This window comes from Oncorhynchus mykiss, unplaced genomic scaffold (assembly GCF_013265735.2).
Source record: "Oncorhynchus mykiss isolate Arlee unplaced genomic scaffold, USDA_OmykA_1.1 un_scaffold_189, whole genome shotgun sequence".
NCBI classification, from domain to species: domain Eukaryota; kingdom Metazoa; phylum Chordata; class Actinopteri; order Salmoniformes; family Salmonidae; genus Oncorhynchus; species Oncorhynchus mykiss.
In genome coordinates this window covers 655,419-676,243 of record NW_023493675.1, presented here as the reverse complement: position 1 = coordinate 676,243, position 20,825 = coordinate 655,419, and the positions used below count along the sequence as shown (strand labels likewise).

At 40.4% G+C, this 20,825-nt stretch overlaps 2 protein-coding genes across 2 annotated transcripts; one reads left to right on the top strand and one right to left on the bottom strand.

Annotated features, from left to right (window-relative positions):
• Positions 1-89: 89 nt before the first annotated feature.
• Positions 90-4,922, bottom strand: LOC118947690 (piggyBac transposable element-derived protein 4-like). Its single transcript, XM_036972669.1, has 2 exons — positions 4,676-4,922; positions 90-2,215 (listed from the first exon to the last, which is right to left on the bottom strand). The coding sequence occupies exons 1-2, from the start codon at positions 4,855-4,857 to the stop codon at positions 475-477; spliced, it is 1,923 nt and encodes a 640-aa protein (XP_036828564.1). The 5' UTR covers positions 4,858-4,922; the 3' UTR covers positions 90-474.
• A 6,943-nt stretch (positions 4,923-11,865) lies between these two features.
• LOC118947691 (zinc finger protein 135-like) lies at positions 11,866-20,338 on the top strand. The gene is made up of 4 exons (XM_036972670.1): positions 11,866-12,512; positions 12,973-13,070; positions 13,223-13,400; positions 19,080-20,338. Exons 1-4 carry the CDS (start codon positions 12,182-12,184, stop codon positions 19,988-19,990), a joined length of 1,518 nt encoding a protein of 505 aa, XP_036828565.1. The 5' UTR covers positions 11,866-12,181; the 3' UTR covers positions 19,991-20,338.
• Positions 20,339-20,825: the final 487 nt, after the last annotated feature.

The window sequence follows — 20,825 nt, the reverse complement described above, 5'->3', positions numbered from 1 at the left end:
AATTGAATGCAGGAGAATATAACACCATAGATCTGGTAGAAGAAAATACAAGGAAATAAACATACGTTTTCTGTTTTTATTGTTGCTGCATCATCTTTCAACTGAAACAAGAACATCCAAACACACAGATAGGATGCTGGGGGTGGTTTGAATGGAGAACATAAGATGGCAACAGTATTTGAAAAAAGTTTCAGAAAGATATCTTCAGGAATGAGTGAGCTACATGACATTGAGTATATAGTCACCTAGGTGTCCCACACAAGTTGCCCAAATGTACCCAAGTGGCCGAATTGGTACAGTGATACATTTTGAAGTAAATTACTATATACAAAACACTTGAATGCCATTCTAACATACCACCCCCCCCCCCCCCAAAAAAAAATATGAACATTTGAAAAAAATTTAAAATAACAAGGGTAACTATTTACGCACATTCAATGTATAATGTACAATATTGTGAAGACCCTCAGTCCTCTACACAATATTGTTCTTCTGATGCCATGCCCAATAGCAGTCTCTTTCTGCTGTAAAGCAGAGGGTTACTGAACAGCTGGTGCAGGTGATGGGGCATTTCCTGTGACACAGAACACAACGACGTCTCCCTACTGTGCCCTTTTTGCCCCGAGGCACATTCATGTCTGCAGAGATGAATCTGGGCAGGTGAACACAACTAGTTGGAGCAGAGGGGACAGACGTAGAGGGGACAGAAGGTGCTACAGTGGACTTGCTGTAGCTAGCAAGCTCCTGGATGAGCTGCTCCCTGAATGCTAGCTGTGAGATGGGGGGCTGTCCACAGCTCTTAGCCATTTCCTTCTGGAGGATGAAGGCATTCACCACAGCAATGTCAATGAAATGATAGAAAAATGTCTTATACCATTTCATTGTCTTGTGGAGAACATTGTAGTATCCTATCAGCGCATCTGACAGGTCCACACCTCCCATGCTCTTGTTGTAGTCCTTGATGGCTGCAGGAATGGGGACATTTTTGGTGGTCCATGCCCCTGTAGCGTCCTTCACACGCCTGACGACGTGATCACCACTGAAGGACTTGTGGATAGTGGAGCACATCGCCACCTCTCTGGTGTCCATCCACTTCACAAACAGCAGGCCATCTTCACGGATCCATCTCATGGTACCCCGCTCAGCCCGCTTAGGCATGTCGTTCACCTTTGTTTTCGGGAAACCCACTCTGTTGGTCCGAATGGTGCCACAAGCCCACACATCCCGCTTCCTCAGGTCTGTGAACAGGGTACGGCTTGTGTAGAAGTTATCCACAAACAGTTTGTAGCCCTTCCCTAGCAGCTGAAAATCTAATAACTGCATAACGGAGTCATAGCTTAGTCTCTTACCGGTCGCATTCTTACCCTCATAGACAAAAAAATTGCACGTGTATGCACACGCAGAATCGGCCAAAACAAACAGTTTGTAACCCCATTTAGTCGGTTTGTTACGCATGTAGAGTTTTAGGCCATTTCTGGCCTTTGAGGCTACCATCCTCTCATCTATGGAAAGGTTCTGGGCAGGCTGAAAATAGGCTTTGCAAGCCTCAACGATGCTGGTGTAGAGAGGTTTTATTTTGCACAGCCTATCAAACCTTGCTGTGCCTCTCATCTTCTCATTGTCCTCATCAACTTCTGGGTCACTGATATGAAGCGCCCCTGAGATTGTCAGAAACCTTTTGCATGATATGACAGTGGATGGGAAAGGCAGTTGATAGAGGGGTGCAGATTTCCAGTAGTCCTTCAGGGTTTTTAGCTTCACAAGACCCATGTAAATGACCATAGAGAAGTAACAAAAAAGATCTGACCTGGAAATGGGCTTCCATGTCTCTTTCCTGCCTTCCTGCTTCTTAGCTCCGTTCCTATTAGTGTTCAACACCAGGGAATCAACAACTGCCGAGGTGAAAAACAGCTGAAAAAGTTGCATGGGGCTGTACTTAGAGGTCATGTCCAGCTGAGGTCCTGATGGCCTCTTCGGTCTGAATACTGGAGGTGTAGGCAACACATCCTCCTCCAGCACAGAGTGCCAACGACCCTCCTCCTCTCTGATTGCAGGTTTAGCTCTTCCCCACCTCCACTTCTTTGTCACAGACTTCCCACCTGGCAGGGCGGGGGTAGGTGTGGAGCCGGAGACAGCAGGGGTCCAGCTAGATGATCCAGCTCCTGTCGGGGATGGGCACCTTGGCAGTGGGGGCTCCCAATCAGAATCGGAGGGACTGTGAAATAAAGACACAGAAACACAGATTATATTAGAGTAGGGAACGTAAATCACTCAGGTGAGGTTCTGTTCCGTTCCATGTTTAGATTTAGTTTTAAATACATATCATGTTTACAGACACACACCCAAAGGGAAAGCCATGTGGCACCTCAACAAACATTCCTGAATATATATATATATATACACACATGTCAAATATTTCAAACAACGGCATGTCAATCCAATCGAGATCCTCACCATACAGAAACACGTCCTCAAAATGACTGTCCAAACTTGACACACAATCCGATAGATCTTCTTGAACTTCCGTGTCACTTTCTCTTTCAATCTCGTCAATAATATCATGTAGATCTGTATACCTGGACTTTGCCTTTGCTTTCCCAGATTTACTTGCCATAATTCCTTCAATAAAATAGCGAATAAAATGATCTTGACTCAATACTGCTTCGCGCAAAGAAATTCCAATGGCGAATGGCTGCGTTACGCTCGACTTTCATTCAAGAGCTGGTCTTCCCGGATATAAACAATAGATCATTCCATTTACCTCAGCCCATTGGCTGTCTACCAAGCGAGATTTCAAGAGGATCAGTGGTGATTATTTCTGCCCACAGTCATTCAAAGAAGCACTGGTGATATCATTGGCCACAATGAGGTCATTGTTTGCTGTGTTCAAATCAGTACGCTTGTAAAAAGAACCATCAAGTATGGTTGTGTTACTAACAAACAGAGCATTTCAATGAAACCAACCATGACTAGATAAACGCCAATGCTGTGACTAATTGCATCGAATGTATCGTTGAATGTTGAAGGATACGGAATTCATGACACAAGCCTTTTACAAAATGGATTTAATTGAACAAAACCATTTATTGTGAAGATTGGACCTTTTGTATTGCCAAAAGAAGAAGATCTTCAAAGGTAATTGATTATTTTAGTGCTATTTCTGGCTTTTTGTGGCGCTAATGCTTGGTTGGAAAATGCTAGTAATACTTGTGTGTGTGGCGCGCTGTCGTCAGATTATCGTAAGATTGCTTTCGCCGAAAGCATTTTAAAAATCTGACACTGTGGTTGGATTAAGAGGAAGTAAAGATTTTAGATGTTAGATACATGTATTTACAAGAACGTTTAATATTACGAATTGTGCATTTGGTATCTTTGCACTATGCTATTTCACCAGATGTTAGCCTATGCGGGACGCTAACGTCCCACATAGCCTAAAGAGGTTAACCTCTTAACTTCTTCGATATAGGGGGTGCTCTTATAATTTTTGGATGAAAAACGCACCCCAGAGCTCTTCCAGATCTACCAGCCACACAGACTGAGGCCACAGAAAATGCACAAAAAGAGGGTGAAGGAGAGAGAATGCTCACAGAGCCAAAAGCGCACCCAGAAAGGGATGTGAAGCCACCAGTGGCTGAAAGACTATGTTACGTGGAGAAAACATACTGCTGGGGAACATACCCAGCAAAAAGAGACTGTACCTAAGTTAATGTTCATACTGTGTGATTGAATGCTTTCATACGGTTTCAGGATGGGAATTAGCATGTTAGAGAATAATACTGGTTTCCAAATTGCATTTCAGTTATGCTTCAGTGGTTATGCATGTTGAGTTCTTGTTCATGGGAGAGGGGAAGATGTAGTAGGATGTCCCTTGGGGGTATCCGTACCTATGTAGGACATGCGAGGGTTAGGTTAATAAACAGGCTGGAGCTAGAACCTCGTTGTCGCGCATCCTTATTTTAGATCATACTACAGTTTGACATGTTTCTACAAACTTTTATTGTACTTTTAAAAAACCTTGTCTGGACTTTGTGCCCGCACCTTGTGCATTCGGATTACTGGACTAACCGTGCGAACAAAAAGGAGGTTTTTGGTCATAAAGAGGGACATTATCAAACAAAACCAACATTTATTGTTTAACATGGAGACCTGGGAGTGACACCAGATGATCAGAGGTAAGTGATTAATTTTAATCGCTATTTCTGACTTTTGTGACACCTCTCCTTGGTTGGAAAATGGCTGTATGGTTCTGTGGCTAAGGGCTGACCTAACAATTGTTTGGTGTGCTTTCGCCGTAAAGCCTATTTGAAACAGGACAATATGGCTGGATTTACAACAAGTTTATCTTTAAAATGGTTTATAATACTTGTATGTTTGAGGAATTTTAATTATGGGATTTCTGTTGTTTTTAATCTGGCGCCCTGCAATTTCACTGGCTGTTGTCGAGGTGGGACGCCCTTGTACCAGAGAGGTTAACAAGAAATTTGTGGAGTGGTTGAAAAACGAGTTTTAAGGACTCCAAACTAAGTGTATGTAAACTTTGACTGTGTGTGTGTGTGTGTGTGTGTGTGTGTGTGTGTGTGTGTGTGTGTGTGTGTGTGTGTATGTATATATAAATAAATATGCAACCATTTAAACAACTGCATTAGCATGAGAAGTAAAAACTTGTTTTACTTACTGATCAAAAAGTGGATCTTCTCCTTCCAAAAACATTTCTTCCACGCTGGAATCAAAACTCTGGTCGCTCACAGAGTCCTCATCCATTCCTTCTGTGTCACTCTCCTGGTCAATTTCTGCAATAATATCATCAAAATGATTATACTTGGACTGAGATTTAGCTTTTCCACTCTTAGTAACCATGTTTAACTTTTTCAGACTTGAGAAGTCTGTAGAAGAGAACGTACTGCTGTGAAACGTAAACTACCGTGCATCTGGTTTCCTTTCACCAGAGAATGAACTCTGTTGTGCACAGCTCTAGCATGATGGCTGTTTGTCCTACAAACGGCGTTCACATACTGCTGGAAATCCCAGCTCATTGGCTATCTAGCTAGGTTTCAAAACGAAAGGTGGTCATTGGTCCAAGACCCTTCATGGGCTAATTCAGGTCTTGTATAGCCAATACGTAATGTAGAATTATGAAACATGTTTGGTTGCCTTCTAGAGTGTCTGAGGATTGCACAGAAACCGAACTTGACCGTGTTAAGCTATGTTTGATTGCTAACAAAATTTGATTTAAAAAATTGTTTTGTTGCAAGTTGAAAGAGTCGGAATTCATGCAGAATGCTGTTTACAACACGGATCGTGTTAGGATATACATGTCCTTTTGTCAATTAAAATAACATTACATTTATCATAAATACAGTGTAGACATTGCTAATGTTGTAGCGGAAAATGGCTGATTATCTACATAGAGGCCCATTATGATCTATACAGAGGCCCATTATTATCTATACAGAGGCCCATTATTATCTATACAGAGGCCCATTATTATTTACACAGAGGCCCATTATTATTTACACAGAGGCCCATTATTATCTACAGAGGCCCATTATTATCTACATAGAGGTCCATTATTATCAACCATCAGTCCTGTGTTCCAATGGCACGTTGTGTTAGCTAATCCAAGTTTTATCATTTTAAAATGCGAATCGAACATTAGAAAACGCTTTTGGAATTATGTTAGCACAGCTGAAAACTGTTGTTCTGATTAAAGAAGCAATACAACTGGCCTCCTGTAGACTAGTTGAGTATCTGGAGCATCAGCATTTGTGGCTTTGATTGTCGATGTTATTTTAATGGACCAAAAAAATATATTTTCTTTCAAAAACAAGGACATTTCTAAGTGACCCCAAACTTTTCAACGGTAGTGTATATATAGAAATAAATGTTTAAAATTTGCATCAATTGATTGGTGAAAAGAACAGATGGCTAAGTCAAACAAGATTTTAATTAGTCGGGGACAGCCCCACTGGTAAAAGATACTAGTCCATCTTCATGTCAACTAACAGAACTCTGCTGGTTGTCCTGGTAACAGATACCAGTGGGAAGATCTATTATTTTTGTTCAAACTAAACTACAGCACTTACTTTGATGAGTCAAATCTGATCCTTTCTTCTCTTCTCCTCCTCTCACAGTTCCACTCAGCCCCGTTGTTTTCCTGCAGTCCACCAGCAGCACAGACAACCTCTTCCTACCCAGCAGTAAGGTGCTACCGGAAGAGGTACGAAACGGGGACTCCGGGAGGGAGGAGGGGCTAGCGTTGTCCTGGTAACCATAAAGAGGGGACACAGACGCATATCATTATGGATGCTGATGTCACTGTTGAAAAAGTGCTTTACAGAAGCCCAGACCAGACCCTGAGAGCAAGCTGTATGCTAGACAAAACCAAGCTGTACCATCTGGTGTTCTGATCTGGAGAGACTCTTCTCTACTTTGTCAGCATCAGGATGTTGTTGAGGCTCCCCAAAGGATCCACAATAGTCATGTCTGTCTCCTGTGTGAATGAGAACATCAAAAATATGGTAAACTTATCAACTTCTATTGCAATCACAGAGTCTTACAGGAGGAATGAATACATATCTAAAAGGGGACTAAATTAGCCACTTTAATTGTGTTTTTTATATTGTTTGTGATCAGTGGTGTAAAGTACTTCAGTAAAAATACTTTAAAGTACTATTTAAGTAGCTTTCTGGGGAATCTGTACTTTACTATTTTTGACTAATTGTACTTTTACTTCACTACATATATAAAGAAAATGTACTTTTTACTCCATACATTTCCCTGACACCCAAAAGTACTCATTACATTTCGAAGGCTTAGCAGGACAGGAAAATGGTCCAATTCACTCACTAATCAAGAGAACATCCCTGGTAATCATTACTGGCTCTGATCTGGCGGACTCACTAAACACACGTTTCAATTGTAGATTGTCAGAGAGTTGGAGTGTGTCCCTGGCTATCCGTCAATAAAATAAAAACAAACAAGAAAATGGCACCATCTGGTTTGCTTAATATAAGGAATTTGAAATTATTTATATACTTTTGATACTTCAGTATATTTTAACTTTTACTCAAGTAGTATTTTACTGGGTGACTCACTTTTACTTGGGTACTTTTCCCACCACTGTGATGCAAATGTAAAAGGGCCGCTCCACAAAATGGGGGCATTTTGCGTCCACTTGATATTTTAAGTAGAAATGCACTGTATATTATATTTTAAAACCCGGCTATACTAGAATAAGTGCACTTTAATATAGACCACATAGAGAATTCAATAAATCAATTTTTGAAGTTCCAAAAATATATGTACCGATGGCAGATTGCCCCTTAATAAACAATTCCTACAGTACTGAACAACATATTCAAGTGTAGAACTTCAGTATAATGCCCCTTTAAAAACAACTGCATAGTTTGTGCCCGTTTTTAAGACAGTACTCACTGGTGGTAATCGGATCTTCAGTCTCATTTTTCACTCCCAAAACGTCTTCCTCTTTTATTGAGATATCCTCCTCTTCTACTCCAAAAGGGTCTTCCTCCTCTTTCAATTTTACGGCATCTTCCTCCTTTTTGATTCTGAAAGCTTCTACCTCTTTTTCCACTTTGACAACCTCGTTCCCATATTCCTCTTTCACTGTAATACACTCTTGTTTCAATGTGATAGCCTCCTTATTCATTCTTCAAGCTTCTTTGCCTCCTTTCACCAGTTTCTTTCTCCGTCTAGATTAGTGAGTTTATGCTCCGGGAGATTAGCCTAGTGCAGTATCAATGTAACACATTTGCTAATTTAACAAGCAAATTACGTTTAAATGAACCAGTAGATATGTAAACAGAATTATGTTGAAATCACTAAGAGTAATATACACAAGATTGGTCTAAAGAGCTCCAATGTTTCGGTTTTAGGTTTGCTAGCAAGGCACAGCGTGGTTAAATCAGAAGCCTTTTGTCGCTGTTGAAGAAGCCTCCTGTCCCGTCCACTAGATTATACGTCACGCAAGAAGCATCACCTGAAAAATTAATATCGCCATCTGCTGACTGGAGTGGGTAACGCAGACTGGAAAATATGAACTACAATGTTCAGTCTGGCAAGCAATGTCATAAGAAGTCATTTAAAAATAACCAGATGTTATGTTCTTACTTCTTACAGCCAATACTTTCCTCCAGGATTGGCCTGCCTATTAGGCAGGATTAGGTATGTATATAGACTCTCTTTTTTTTCTACTGTGTTATTGACTTGTTAATTGTTTACTCCATGTGTAACTCTGTGTTGTCTGTTCACACTGCTATGCTTTATCTTGGCCAGGTCGCAGTTGTAAATGAGAACTTGTTCTCAACTAGCCTACCTGGTTAAATAAAGGTGAAAAAAATAAATTTTAAAAAAGGTGACAGATAGAATAGGGTGGCATACTCTGAGCTACATTGACCAAGGCTCATCGCGAACAACACATAACACTTCCTATGGTGGCATATGGGCTATTTAGGCAAGTGTTGGTGTCTCCCATCTCCACAGAGGAACCCTAGATCTCTGTCAGAGTGACCATCAAGTTCTTGGTAACCTCCCAGACCAAGGCCCTTCTCCCCTGATTGCGCAGTTTGGCCACGCGGCCAGCTCTAGGAAGAGCCTTGGTGGTTCCAAACTTTTCCTTTTAAGAACGATGGTAGCCACTGTGTTCTTTGGGAACTTCAATGCGGCATATTTTTTGTTGTTGTCTCCCTTCCCCATATCTGTGCCGGCGCTCTACGGACAATTCCTTCGACTTCATGGCTTGGTTTTTGCTCTGACTTGCGCTGTAAACTGTGGGACCTTATATAGACAGCCTTTCCAAATCATGTCCAATCAACTGAATTTACCACAGGTGGACTCCAATGAAGTTCTAGAAACATCTCAAGGATGATCAATGGAAACAAGATGCAACTGAGCTCAATTTCGATTCTCATAGCAAAGGGTCTGAATACTTATGTAAATAAGTTATTTCTGTTTAAAAATACATATACATTTGTAATACTTTCTAAAGGCACTGTATGTATAAACATATATTTTCCTTTGTTTTCCACTAACCCTATCACCCCTTCCCTGATTGGAGGAAACTAATGCGCAACAACTTTCAGGCTTCTATGTCCAGCTTATACATACTATGCACAATTTACAGACAATGTGTTATACAATAGTTAGTTATATTTAGTTTGTTTTTAATCCTATCCTTCAGTTACCCTAAACCTCTCCCATCTATCTCTGAAGACCAGCCAGTCCTATCCTTCAGTTACCCTAAACCTCTCCCATCGATCTCTGAAGACCATCCAGTCCTATCATTCAGTTACCCTAAACCTCTCCCATCTATCTCTGAAGACCATCCAGTCCTATCCTTCAGTTACCCTAAACCTCTCCCATCTATCTCTGAAGACCACCCAGTCCTATCCTTCAGTTACCCTAAACCTCTCCCATCTATCTCTGAAGACCATCCAGTCCTATCCTTCAGTTACCCTAAACCTCTCCCATCTATCTCTGAAGACCATCCAGTCCTATCCTTCAGTTACCCTAAACCGCTCCCATCTATCTCTGAAGACCATCCAGTCCTATCCTTCAGTTACCCTAAACCTCTCCCATCGATCTCTGAAGACCATCCAGTCCTATCCTTCAGTTACCCTAAACCTCTCCCATCTATCTCTGAAGACCATCCAGTCCTATCCTTCAGTTACCCTAAACCTCTCCCATCTATCTCTGAAGACCATCCAGTCCTATCCTTCAGTTACCCTAAACTTCTCCCATCTATCTCTGAAGACCACCCCGTTTGATTTCTATTTGCCATATATTTTTAACTGTGCTGTTTCACAAAAGTTCTTGACCTTTATATTCTCATAGTTGGTACAGATAGTAAATTAAAAATAAACATGTTTGCTGAAAGTATTATTATATTATTGATCAATTTCTATGATTTTTCAAATCCCCCAGTAGTGCTGTCTGCAGAGTTAGCTCCAGGTAAATGTTGCCATTCCTTCACCTGCGACCAAAAACAAGCTACATATGGACAGTACCAAAACAAATTATCTAAAATGATCAAATGATTCTGTCTCTTCGTAGCTAGATCTGCAGAGGTTCATAATTTTCTTTAACTAATTTTGGTCTTTAATTATTTTTATTTTTTTTCACCTTTATTTAACCAGGTAGGCAAGTTGAGAACAAGTTCTCATTTACAATTGCGACCTGTCCAAGATAAAGCAAAGCAGTTCCACACATACAACAACACAGAGTTACACATGGAGTAAAACAAACATACAGTCAATAATACAGTAGAAGAATAAGTCTATATACAATGTGAGCAAATGAGGTGAGGTAAGGGAGGCAAAGGCAAAAAAGGCCATGGTGGCGAAGTAAATACAATATAGCAAGTAAAACACTGGAATGGTAGATTTGCAGTGGAAGAATGTGCAAAGTAGAAATATAAATAATGGGGGTTTAATTATTATTAATTTTTTTATCAATTAGTAACCAGAATGTTCTGTCTTTTCTGGTGGATTAAACTGAAATTGTAACCAACTTCCTATGGCTTGTATTGTAGTACAGCCCGACAGGATGCTTTCATTGTGCATCTGTAAAACTGTGTGAGGGTTTTAGGTGACAAGCCTGATGTTGAAGAGGCTCTGTTGCACCTTCTTCACCACAGTGTGTTCTTGAGGTCCTTTCATTGTGCATCTGTAAAACTGTGTGAGGGTTTTAGGTGCCTCCTGATGTTGAAGAGGCTCTGTTGCACCTTCTTCACCACAGTGTGTTCTTGGGGTCCTTTAATGCTGCAGAAGTGTTTTGGTACCCTTCCCAAGATTTGTGCCTCAACATAACCCTGTCTCGAAGTTCTACGGACAATTCCTTCGACCTCATGGCTTGGTTTTTGCTCTGACAGTCTCATAGCAAGGGGTCTGAATAATTACTGTTATGTAAATAAGGTATTTCTGTTTTTTATCTTTTAATAAATTAGCTACATTTTCTAAAAAACTGTTTTTGCTTTCTCAGAATTGGGCATTGTGTAGATTGCTGATAGAGAACCAGTTTGGAATATGTAATTATTATTATTATTATTTTTTAAATAAGGCTGTAACTTATAAGGCTGTAACTCCACAAAATGTGGAGAAAGTCAAGGGGTCTGAATACTTTACGAATGCACTGTACAAACATCACATTGAATATTCACCTCACTTTTGAAAAGCTCCATGAGGAAGAAAGGCTTCCTAGATTATCTTTTAGATGTTCTGTCTTCAGGATGTTCTGGGTTGATGGCTGTTTGAGAGGGAGGGGCAGTTGAGTGAGCTGGGGCCTTTTATTGCCCTGCCTCTGGGAGCCTGACAGCTTGTGACATGATGAGAGAGTGGAAGAGGGTCTACCTGTAAGATATTCAGGTAGGCGAATTTAACAATGACTTGCAGGCAGTTGGTTTAGAATAACTGATGACCAAAAATGAATACAGATTATACCACCACCCAAAAGGGCACTTCAGAGACTGGAAGGGCAAAGGGGCCTGTGCTCTACAAAGGTAGAGCCCTGTCTGTCCATGTCCTATCTGTCCTTAAACAAAGTGGGCACTGCTTCATGTGGCAACAGCAACACTCACCCAAATAGCCCGTATGTCACTGGGTGAGTTTTCATTATTTTTGGGCAGCATTATATAAGGTGTATAATTATATCTGTTGTTAGCGATGAGCTTTGGTCAATTTAGCTTGGAATATGCTACCATTGTCAATCTGTCACCTAATCCTACCTAATGAGCAGGCCAAACCTGGAGGAAAGTATTGGCTGTAAGAAGGAAGAGAAGACATAACATCTGTTTATTTTTAAATGACTTCTTATGACATTGCTTGCCAGAATAAACATGAATTAATATTTTCCAAACTGCGCTACCCACTCCAGATGGCGATATGAGTTTTTGAGGTGATGCTTCTTGTGTGACGTATAATCTAGTGGACGGAACTGGAGGCTTCTTCAACAGCGACAAAAGGCTTTCTGATTCAACCAACGTGGTGGTTTGCTAGCGAACATTAAACCGAAACATTGAAGCGTTTAAGACAAATCTTGTGTATATTATTGTTAGTGTTCTAAGCACAATTCTATTTACATATCTACTCGTTCACTGAAACGTAGATTGCTTGTTAAATTAGCTAATGTGGTAAATTGATACTGCACTAGTCTAATCGCCCGGAACATGAGCTCACTATTCTCGACGGAGAAAGAAGCTCTGGTGAACGGAGAGGAAGAAGCTTTCAGGATGAAAAGGGAGGAAGAGGAGGCTATCACATTGAAAGAAGAAGAGGATGATATTACAGTGAAAGAGGAATATGGAAAAGAGGTTGTCAGAGTGGAAGAGGAGGAGGTAGAAGCTTTCAGAATCAAAAAGGAGGAAGATGCGGTAATATTGAAAGAAGAGGAAGAACCTTTTGGAGTAAAAGAGGAAGAGGCGGCTATCTCAATTAAAGAGGAGGAGGAAGACGTTTTGGGAGTGAAAACGGACGAGGCTGAAGATTCGATTAAGACCAGTGAGTACTGACTTAAAAACGGGCACCAAATATGCATTTCTTGAACTAATGTGGGGTTTGAAAGAGGCATTCTACTGAAGTTCTACACTTTAATATGTTGTTCAGTACTCAATACATTGTTAAAGGTGCTATCCGTCATTGGTACATATATTTAGACTTTTATATTAGATTTATTGAAATATCCACGTAGTCCACATTAAAGTGCACTTCATAAAACAGACTTTTCAGAATTCAACATTGGTGCATAATTTATACTTAACTTGTCAAAGGGAAGCAAAGGGCACCCATTTCGTGGAACGACCCTTTTACATTTGCAACACAAACAATATTTTAGGAAATCATGATGAAAGTGGCCATTATAGGCACTTTTTTAAATACATATTCATGCCTCTTGTAAGACTCTGTGATTGCAGTAGATGGTCATAAGTTCATCATCTGTTTGATGTTCTCGTTCATACAGGAGAGAGACATGACTTTCGTGGATCCTCTGGGGAGCCTCAACAACATCCTGATGCTGACGAAGCAGAGAAGAGTCTCTCCAGATCAGAACACCAGATGGTACAGCTTGGTCTGGTCTAGCATACAGCTTGGTCTGGTCTAGCATACAGCTTGCTCTATCTGAGTCTGGGTTTCTGTAAGGCACTTTATGACAACAGTGACATCAGCATCCATAATGATATGTGTCTGTGTCCCCTCTTTATGGTTACCAGGACAACGCTAGCCCTTCCTCTCTCCCGGAGTCCCCGTGTCGTGCCTCTCCCGGTATTGGCTTACTGTTGGGTAGGAAGAGGTTGTCTGTGCTGCTGGTGGACTGCAGGAAAACAACGGGGCTGAGTGGAACTGTGAGAGGAGGAGAAGAGAAGAAAGGATCAGATTTGACTCATCAAAGTAAGTAGTTTAGTATGAACAAATACAACAGATCTGCCCACTGGTACCTGTTAGTTGACATGAAGATAGACTGGTGGATATGGATGTTATGAATATCATAACACTGAAAAATAATTCTGCCAATGAAAAGAGAGAAACCAATAGACCATATAAAACCTTGATGAAAGTTAGCTTCAGAGAAAAAATGTCAAGATGATCTATTTAACTAATACTGGAGGAAAGCTGTCATCAGGCTGCCCACTCAAGAGAAAGCTTCAAACTGTAACCAGTGCCTGCAACCTGGTTCAGGTTATCAGTCAACCTACCAGGGTAGTGAGAAACAGTAGAGGAATGAAATCATCAACATGGTTTGATCATATCTTTACTAATGCTGCAGAAATGGGTTTTAAAGCAGTATCCAGATCCACCAGATGTAGTGATCACAATATAGGAGCCATGTCTAGGAAAACCACAGTTCCAAAGCCTGGGCCTAATATTGTGTATAAGAGGTCATACATTTTTTTGTAGGGATTCCTATGTTGTTGATGTAAATAATATTTGTTGGTCCGTGGTGTGTAATGATGAGCAACCAGACACTGCCCTTGACACATTTGAAACTGCTTATCCCAGTTACTAATAAGCAGCACCCATTAAGAAAATGACTGTAAAAACTGTTAAATCCACGTGGATTGATGAGTAATTAAAAAATGGTATGATGAAGAGGGAGGCAAAAGAGATGGCATATAGGTCTGGCTGTATAACTGATTGGCAAACGTATTGCAAATTGAGACATCATTTGACTAAACTGAATAAAAAGAAGAAAGTACACAATGAAACAAAGATAAATGACATGAAGAATGATAGTAAAATGTAAAATGTCTGTAAAAAGATGTGGAGCATCTTCAATGAAATTTTGGGCAAAAAATCTACAATGACAAGTCACTGGTGTCTGACAACACGGATGGAAAATTGAGGATAATTGCGGCCGATATTGCCAACGACATGCCAACGACATTTGAGTAAAGCCAGTGTGTCTGTATGCGGATGACTCAACACTGTACACGTCAGCTACCACGGAAACTGAAATGACAGCAACACTTAACAAAGAGCTGCAGTGAGTTTCAGAATGGGTGGCAAGGAATAAGTTAGTCCTAAATATTTCAGATTACCTTAAATTACATGGCCTACTATGCATTATGGAGTCTTAAAGGAGGCCTGTACCATCTAATGATGAAGCATTATGGAGTCTTAAAGGAGGACTGTACCATCTAATGATGAAACATTATGGAGTCTTAAAGGAGGACTGTAACATCTAATGATGAAACATTATGGAGTCTTAAAGGAGGACTGTAACATCTAATGATGAAACATTATGGAGTCTTAAAGGAGGCCTGTAGCATCTAATGATGAAACATTATGGAGTCTTAAAGGAGGACTGTAACATCTAATGATGAAACATTATGGAGTCTTAAAGGAGGACTGCAGCATCTAATGATGAAACATTATGGAGTCTTAAAGGAGGACTGTAACATCTAATGATGAAACATTATGGAGTCTTAAAGGAGGACTGTAGCATCTAATGATGAAGCATTATGGAGTCTTAAAGGAGGCCTGTACCATCTAATGATGAAACATTATGGAGTCTTAAAGGAGGACTGTAGCATCTAATGATGAAACATTATGGAGTCTTAAAGGAGGCCTGTACCATCTAATGATGAAACATTATGGAGTCTTAAAGGAGGACTGTAACATCTAATGATGAAACATTATGGAGTCTTAAAGGAGGCCTGTACCATCTAATGATGAAACATTATGGAGTCTTAAAGGAGGCCTGTACCATCTAATGATGAAACATTATGGAGTCTTAAAGGAGGACTGTAGCATCTAATGATGAAACATTATGGAGTCTTAAAGGAGGCCTGTACCATCTAATGATGAAACATTATGGAGTCTTAAAGGAGGACTGTAGCATCTAATGATGAAACATTATGGAGTCTTAAAGGAGGACTGTAGCATCTAATGATGAAGCATTATGGAGTCTTAAAGGAGGCCTGTAGCATCTAATGATGAAACATTATGGAGTCTTAAAGGAGGACTGTACCATCTAATGATGAAGCATTATGGAGTCTTAAAGGAGGACTGTAGCATCTAATGATGAAACATTATGGAGTCTTAAAGGAGGACTGTAGCATCTAATGATGAAGCATTATGGAGTCTTAAAGGAGGACTGTAGCATCTAATGATGAAACATTATGGAGTCTTAAAGGAGGACTGTAACATCTAATGATGAAACATTATGGAGTCTTAAAGGAGGACTGTAGCATCTAATGATGAAACATTATGGAGTCTTAAAGGAGGACTGTAACATCTAATGATGAAACATTATGGAGTCTTAAAGGAGGACTGTAGCATCTAATGATGAAGCATTATGGAGTCTTAAAGGAGGACTGTAGCATCTAATGATGAAACATTATGGAGTCTTAAAGGAGGACTGTAGCATCTAATGATGAAACATTATGGAGTCTTAAAATAGGACTGTAGCATCTAATGATGAAACATTATGGAGTCTTAAAGGAGGACTGTAGCATCTAATGATGAAACATTATGGAGTCTTAACATTCTGCTGAAAGGGCAGAGCGCGAAATACAAATATATTTTTTAGAGAAATGTAACTTTCATACATTCACAAGTGCAATACATTATAATATAATTAAAGCTTAACTTGTTGTTAATCTCCCCATCGTGTCTGATGAGGAGAAATGTTCACTAACAGGAATGTAAACAAATTTGTGCACAATATTTTTGAGAAATAAGCTTCTTTGCTTATGGAAAAATTCTGGGGTCTTTTATTTCAGTTCATGGGACCAACACTTCACATGTTGTTTTATATTTTTTAGCAACATCTACCCCAAAATTATTTTTACTTTGCACAAAATATTATGACATTTGTGAACGTCTAAATAAAAGAAATTGTCGCAGCGGGCGTTGTCGTGGAAATTCATGTATACTGAGAGAGACTGTAATTTCTTCAAACAATCATTTTTATTTAAAATTGATTAATTATTGCAATAATTAAGCTGTTGACCCCACACTCTTCAGTGTGTTGCTGAGAGCTTAACATTGAATGAAAAACAGAGCTCTTATAAATGCTTAGTCAGGGCTGGTTCCACCCTTCCCATACTGATCGGGGGTTATCACAAGCCGTCCTGGGTTCATGCTGTGGTCATCTACACCTGGTGTTGTTTTAACCCACCAACCCGGCTGTAGGTTTTTATCAATAAGTCATGAATCAATTGTCAGCTCAAGCTCCACAGGCCCAACTCAGTCCCATAGACACAGATGAGAGAGTACCCATCAAAGCTATTCGATGGCTAAACAGTATTAATACAATCTTGTAATTTTTCTCAGTGTCCACCCTATCGACAACGGGGAAATGTTACTGATGTGCTTTGTCTTTCTCCAATGTAACAAAAATATGAAAATGGACATTCCTGCAGTCAGCATGCCAATTGCGCGCTCCCTCATCTGTTGCATTGTTGTGACAAAACTGCACATTTTAGAGTGGCCTTTTATTTTCCCTGGCACAAGGTGCACCTGTGTAATAATCAAGCTGTTCAATCAGCTTCTTGATATGCCACACCTGTCAGGTGGATGGATTATCTTGGCAGACAATAAATGTAAACAAGCAGGGATGTAAAAAATTCTGCAATCTTTTTTTCCAGCTCATTAAACATCCAACACTTTACATGTTGCGTTTATAATTTGTTTATTGCAGTTACTATCAGTTTTAGGAACGTCTTTCCAAATATTTCACCTAATGTTTTACTTTACACAAAATATGACATCAGTGATAGTCAAAATGTTGAAAATCTGTGAACATCTAAATAACCCTTTCAACAACGGGGAGATTTTACTGATGTGCTTTGTGTTTTAGACGTAAAAACAAGTTTTGGACTTCCACTTAAAATGACTTATTTACTTATTTTATGTTTAAGGAAGTGTGTACAGTCGTGGCCAAAAGTTTTGAGAATGACACAAATGTTAATTTTCACCAAATCTGCCTCCTCAGTTTGTATGATGGCAAATTGCATATACTCCAGAATGTTATGAAGAGTGTTCAGATGAATTGCAATTAATTGCAACGTCCCTCTTTTCCATGCAAATGAACTGAATCTCCCCCAAAACTGGAAGCTTCAAAAGGAGGTGGTGCCTGGAATCATTGTTCTTCATATGTCACCCACGGTTACCTGCAAGGAAACACGTGCCGTCATCATTGCTTTGCACAAAAAGGGCTTCACAGGCAAGGATATAGCTGCCAGTAAGATTGCACCTAAATCAACCATTTATCGGATCATCAAGAATTTCAAGGAGAGCGGTTCAATTGTTGTGAAGAAGGCTTCAGGGCACCCAATAAAGTCCAGCAAGTGCCAGGACCTTCTCCTAAAGTTGATTCAGCTGCGGGATCGGGGCACCAACAGTACAGAGCTTGCTCAGGAATGGCAGCAGGCAGGTGTGAGTGCATCTGCATGCACAGTGAAGCGAAGACTTTTGGTGTCAAGAAGGACAGCAAAGAAGCCACTTCTCTCCAGGAAAAACATCAGGGACAGACTGATATTCTGCAAAAGTTACATGGATTGGACTGCTGAGGACTGGGGTAAAGTAATTTTCTTTGATGAATCCCCTTTCCGATTGTTTGGGGCATCCGGAAAAAAGCTTGTCCGGAGAAGACAAGGTGAGCGCAACCATCAGTCCAGTAAAGCATCCTGAGACCATTCATGTGTGGGGTTGCTTCTCAGCCAAGGGTGTGGGCTCACTCACAATGTTGCCTAAGAACACAGCCATGAATGAAGAATGGTACCAACACATCCTCCGAGAGCAACTTCTCCCAACCATCCAGGAACAGTTCGGTGACGAACAATGCCTTTTCCAGCATGATGGAGCACCTTGCCATAACTAAGTGGCTCGGGTAACAAAACATCAATATTTTGGGTCCATGGCCAGGAAACTACACAGACCATAATCCCATTGAGAACTTGTGGTCAATCATCAAGAGGCGGGTGGACAAACAAAAACCCACAAATTCTGACAAAATCCAAGCATTGATTATGCAAGAATGGGCTGCCTTCAGTCAGGATGTGGCCCAGAAGTTAATTGACAGCATGCCAGGGCGGATTGCAGAGGTCTTAAAAAAATTGACACTGCATCAACTTCATGTCATTGTAAATAAAAACCTTTGACACTTATGAAATGCTTGTAATTATACTTCAGCATTCCATAGTAACATCTGACAAAAATATCTAAAGACACTGAAGCAGCAAACTTTGTGGAAAGTAATATTTTTCATTCTCAAAACTTTTGGCCACGACTGTAGGTCGCATTCTGTATCATACAGCTATGAAAGTTTTATATTTAGAACTACCTGCTCGATTGGAATCCAGTGACGTCTGTGTCTTGAGTGTCCTAGAACTGTTTAGTTTTTTGTATTCTGACGAAAACAGAATGAATAAATAAGTAGTGTAAACATTGTCAGTAATTACCAGGAAACTCTACAACAATTGTTTTAAAATCACACTAAGATTGTTAAAACTGGACTTAGCTTATTGAGGGATCTGATTAGGATTTACCCTCGTAGCAAGGCCGTTTTATCATGTGGAGGTTTCATTCGGGTCTCTTTTTAAAAAAAAACACTGTCTTTGGCAGGAGAAACACCAGACTCAGAGGAACCAGAGCCAGGGATGTCCAAACCAGCAAGAAGACACCAGTGTTCCCACTGTGGAAAGGGTTGTAACCACTTAAGTGAGCTTAAACGACATGAGAGAATACACACAGGGGAGAAGCCTTACCACTGCTCCAAGTGTGGAAGGAGTTTTAGCCATAAAGGAAACCTGAACCAACATGAGCGACTTCACACAGAGGAGAAGCCTTATCACTGCTCCGAGTGTGGAAAGGGTTTTAACGATTTGGGGAAGCTGAAACGACACGAGAGAATGCACACAGGGGAGAATCCTTACCACTGCTCTCATTGTGGAAAGGGTTTTAACGATTTGGGGAAGCTGAAACGACAGGAGAGAATACACACAGGGGAGAAGCCTTACCACTGCTCCCAGTGTGGAAAGTGTTTCAACCAGTCAGGGGCGCTGAAACGGCATGAGAGAATGCACACAGGGGAGAATCCTTACCACTGCTCCCATTGTGGAAAGGGTTTTAACAATTTGGGGAAGCTGAAACGACATGAGAGAATACGCACAGGGGAGAATCCTTACCACTGCTCCCATTGTGGAAAGGGTTTTAACGATTTAGGGAAGCTGAAACGGCATGATAGAATTCACACAGGGGAGAAGCCTTACCACTGCTCGCAATGTGGAAAGATGTTTAACCAGAAAGGACACCTGAAAGCTCATGAGAACATTCACACAGGAGAGAAGCCTTACCAATGCTCCCAGTGTGGAAAGTGTTTCAACTGGGCAGGGGATCTGAAAAAACACAAAAGAATACACACAGGGGAGACGCCTTACCACTGCTCCCAGTGTGGAAAGGGTTTTAACGATTTGAGGAACCTGAAACAGCATGAGAACATTCACACAGGGGAGAAGCCTTACCAATGCTCCTAAGTTTATGTAATCTTTGGCTTCAACTGTAAATACTGTATACTGTATCTTTCACTGTCTATTCTTCACTATATATTGCATCTTAGCATCCAACTGGGAACCTAAATCCAGTGACGGGTGACATTTTGTGTTGATTTCATGTTGAATTCACTTTAGTTGAGGACTCAAAGAAATGTAAATAGAAACTAGATGTTGAACTGACGTCTGTGCCCAGTGGGCTGGTTTGAATAAGCGGCAGGTGTTGGATCAATATCCACCTTCGTAGCTAAATTTCCATGCAATTTGCGACAGATATTCATGTGAATATTCTCAAATCTGCATAAAACAATATACGCATTTTCCCACCGGAAATGTTTGCATCAAACAGATTTATTGCGGATAGAAGTCTGCGTGATGACGTAGTGCACGGAAAAAATGTTTTCCTGTTGAATTCCCATGTACTGAATGAAAAATGCAAGTTAAATGGGTTTCCATTGCATTTTCAACTCTACTGAGGGTTTTGAAAAACCGTTGAGTTATATAGCAAAAGTCCTCTTGTCCCGTGCACTGTAGCCAACAGCTCACATATACAGTGTTGGTAGGCTACCTACATGATGAGATTATTATGGATAAGAGCGACATTATTTTATTTGTGAAATGGCAACCAAGCATCAATCATCGTGTCACCACAAAAAGACCCACCATGTGAAACAAACCAACAAATCTTCTGTAGGCATTTAGAAAAGTGTACAGGCATATCCTCTTTCCATCAGCCCGGTCATTACTTTGGAAATGGTTGGATCAATATCCACCTTCATGATATGGATGAAGCCTGATTTGGAATGTCTGAGTAGTTCTC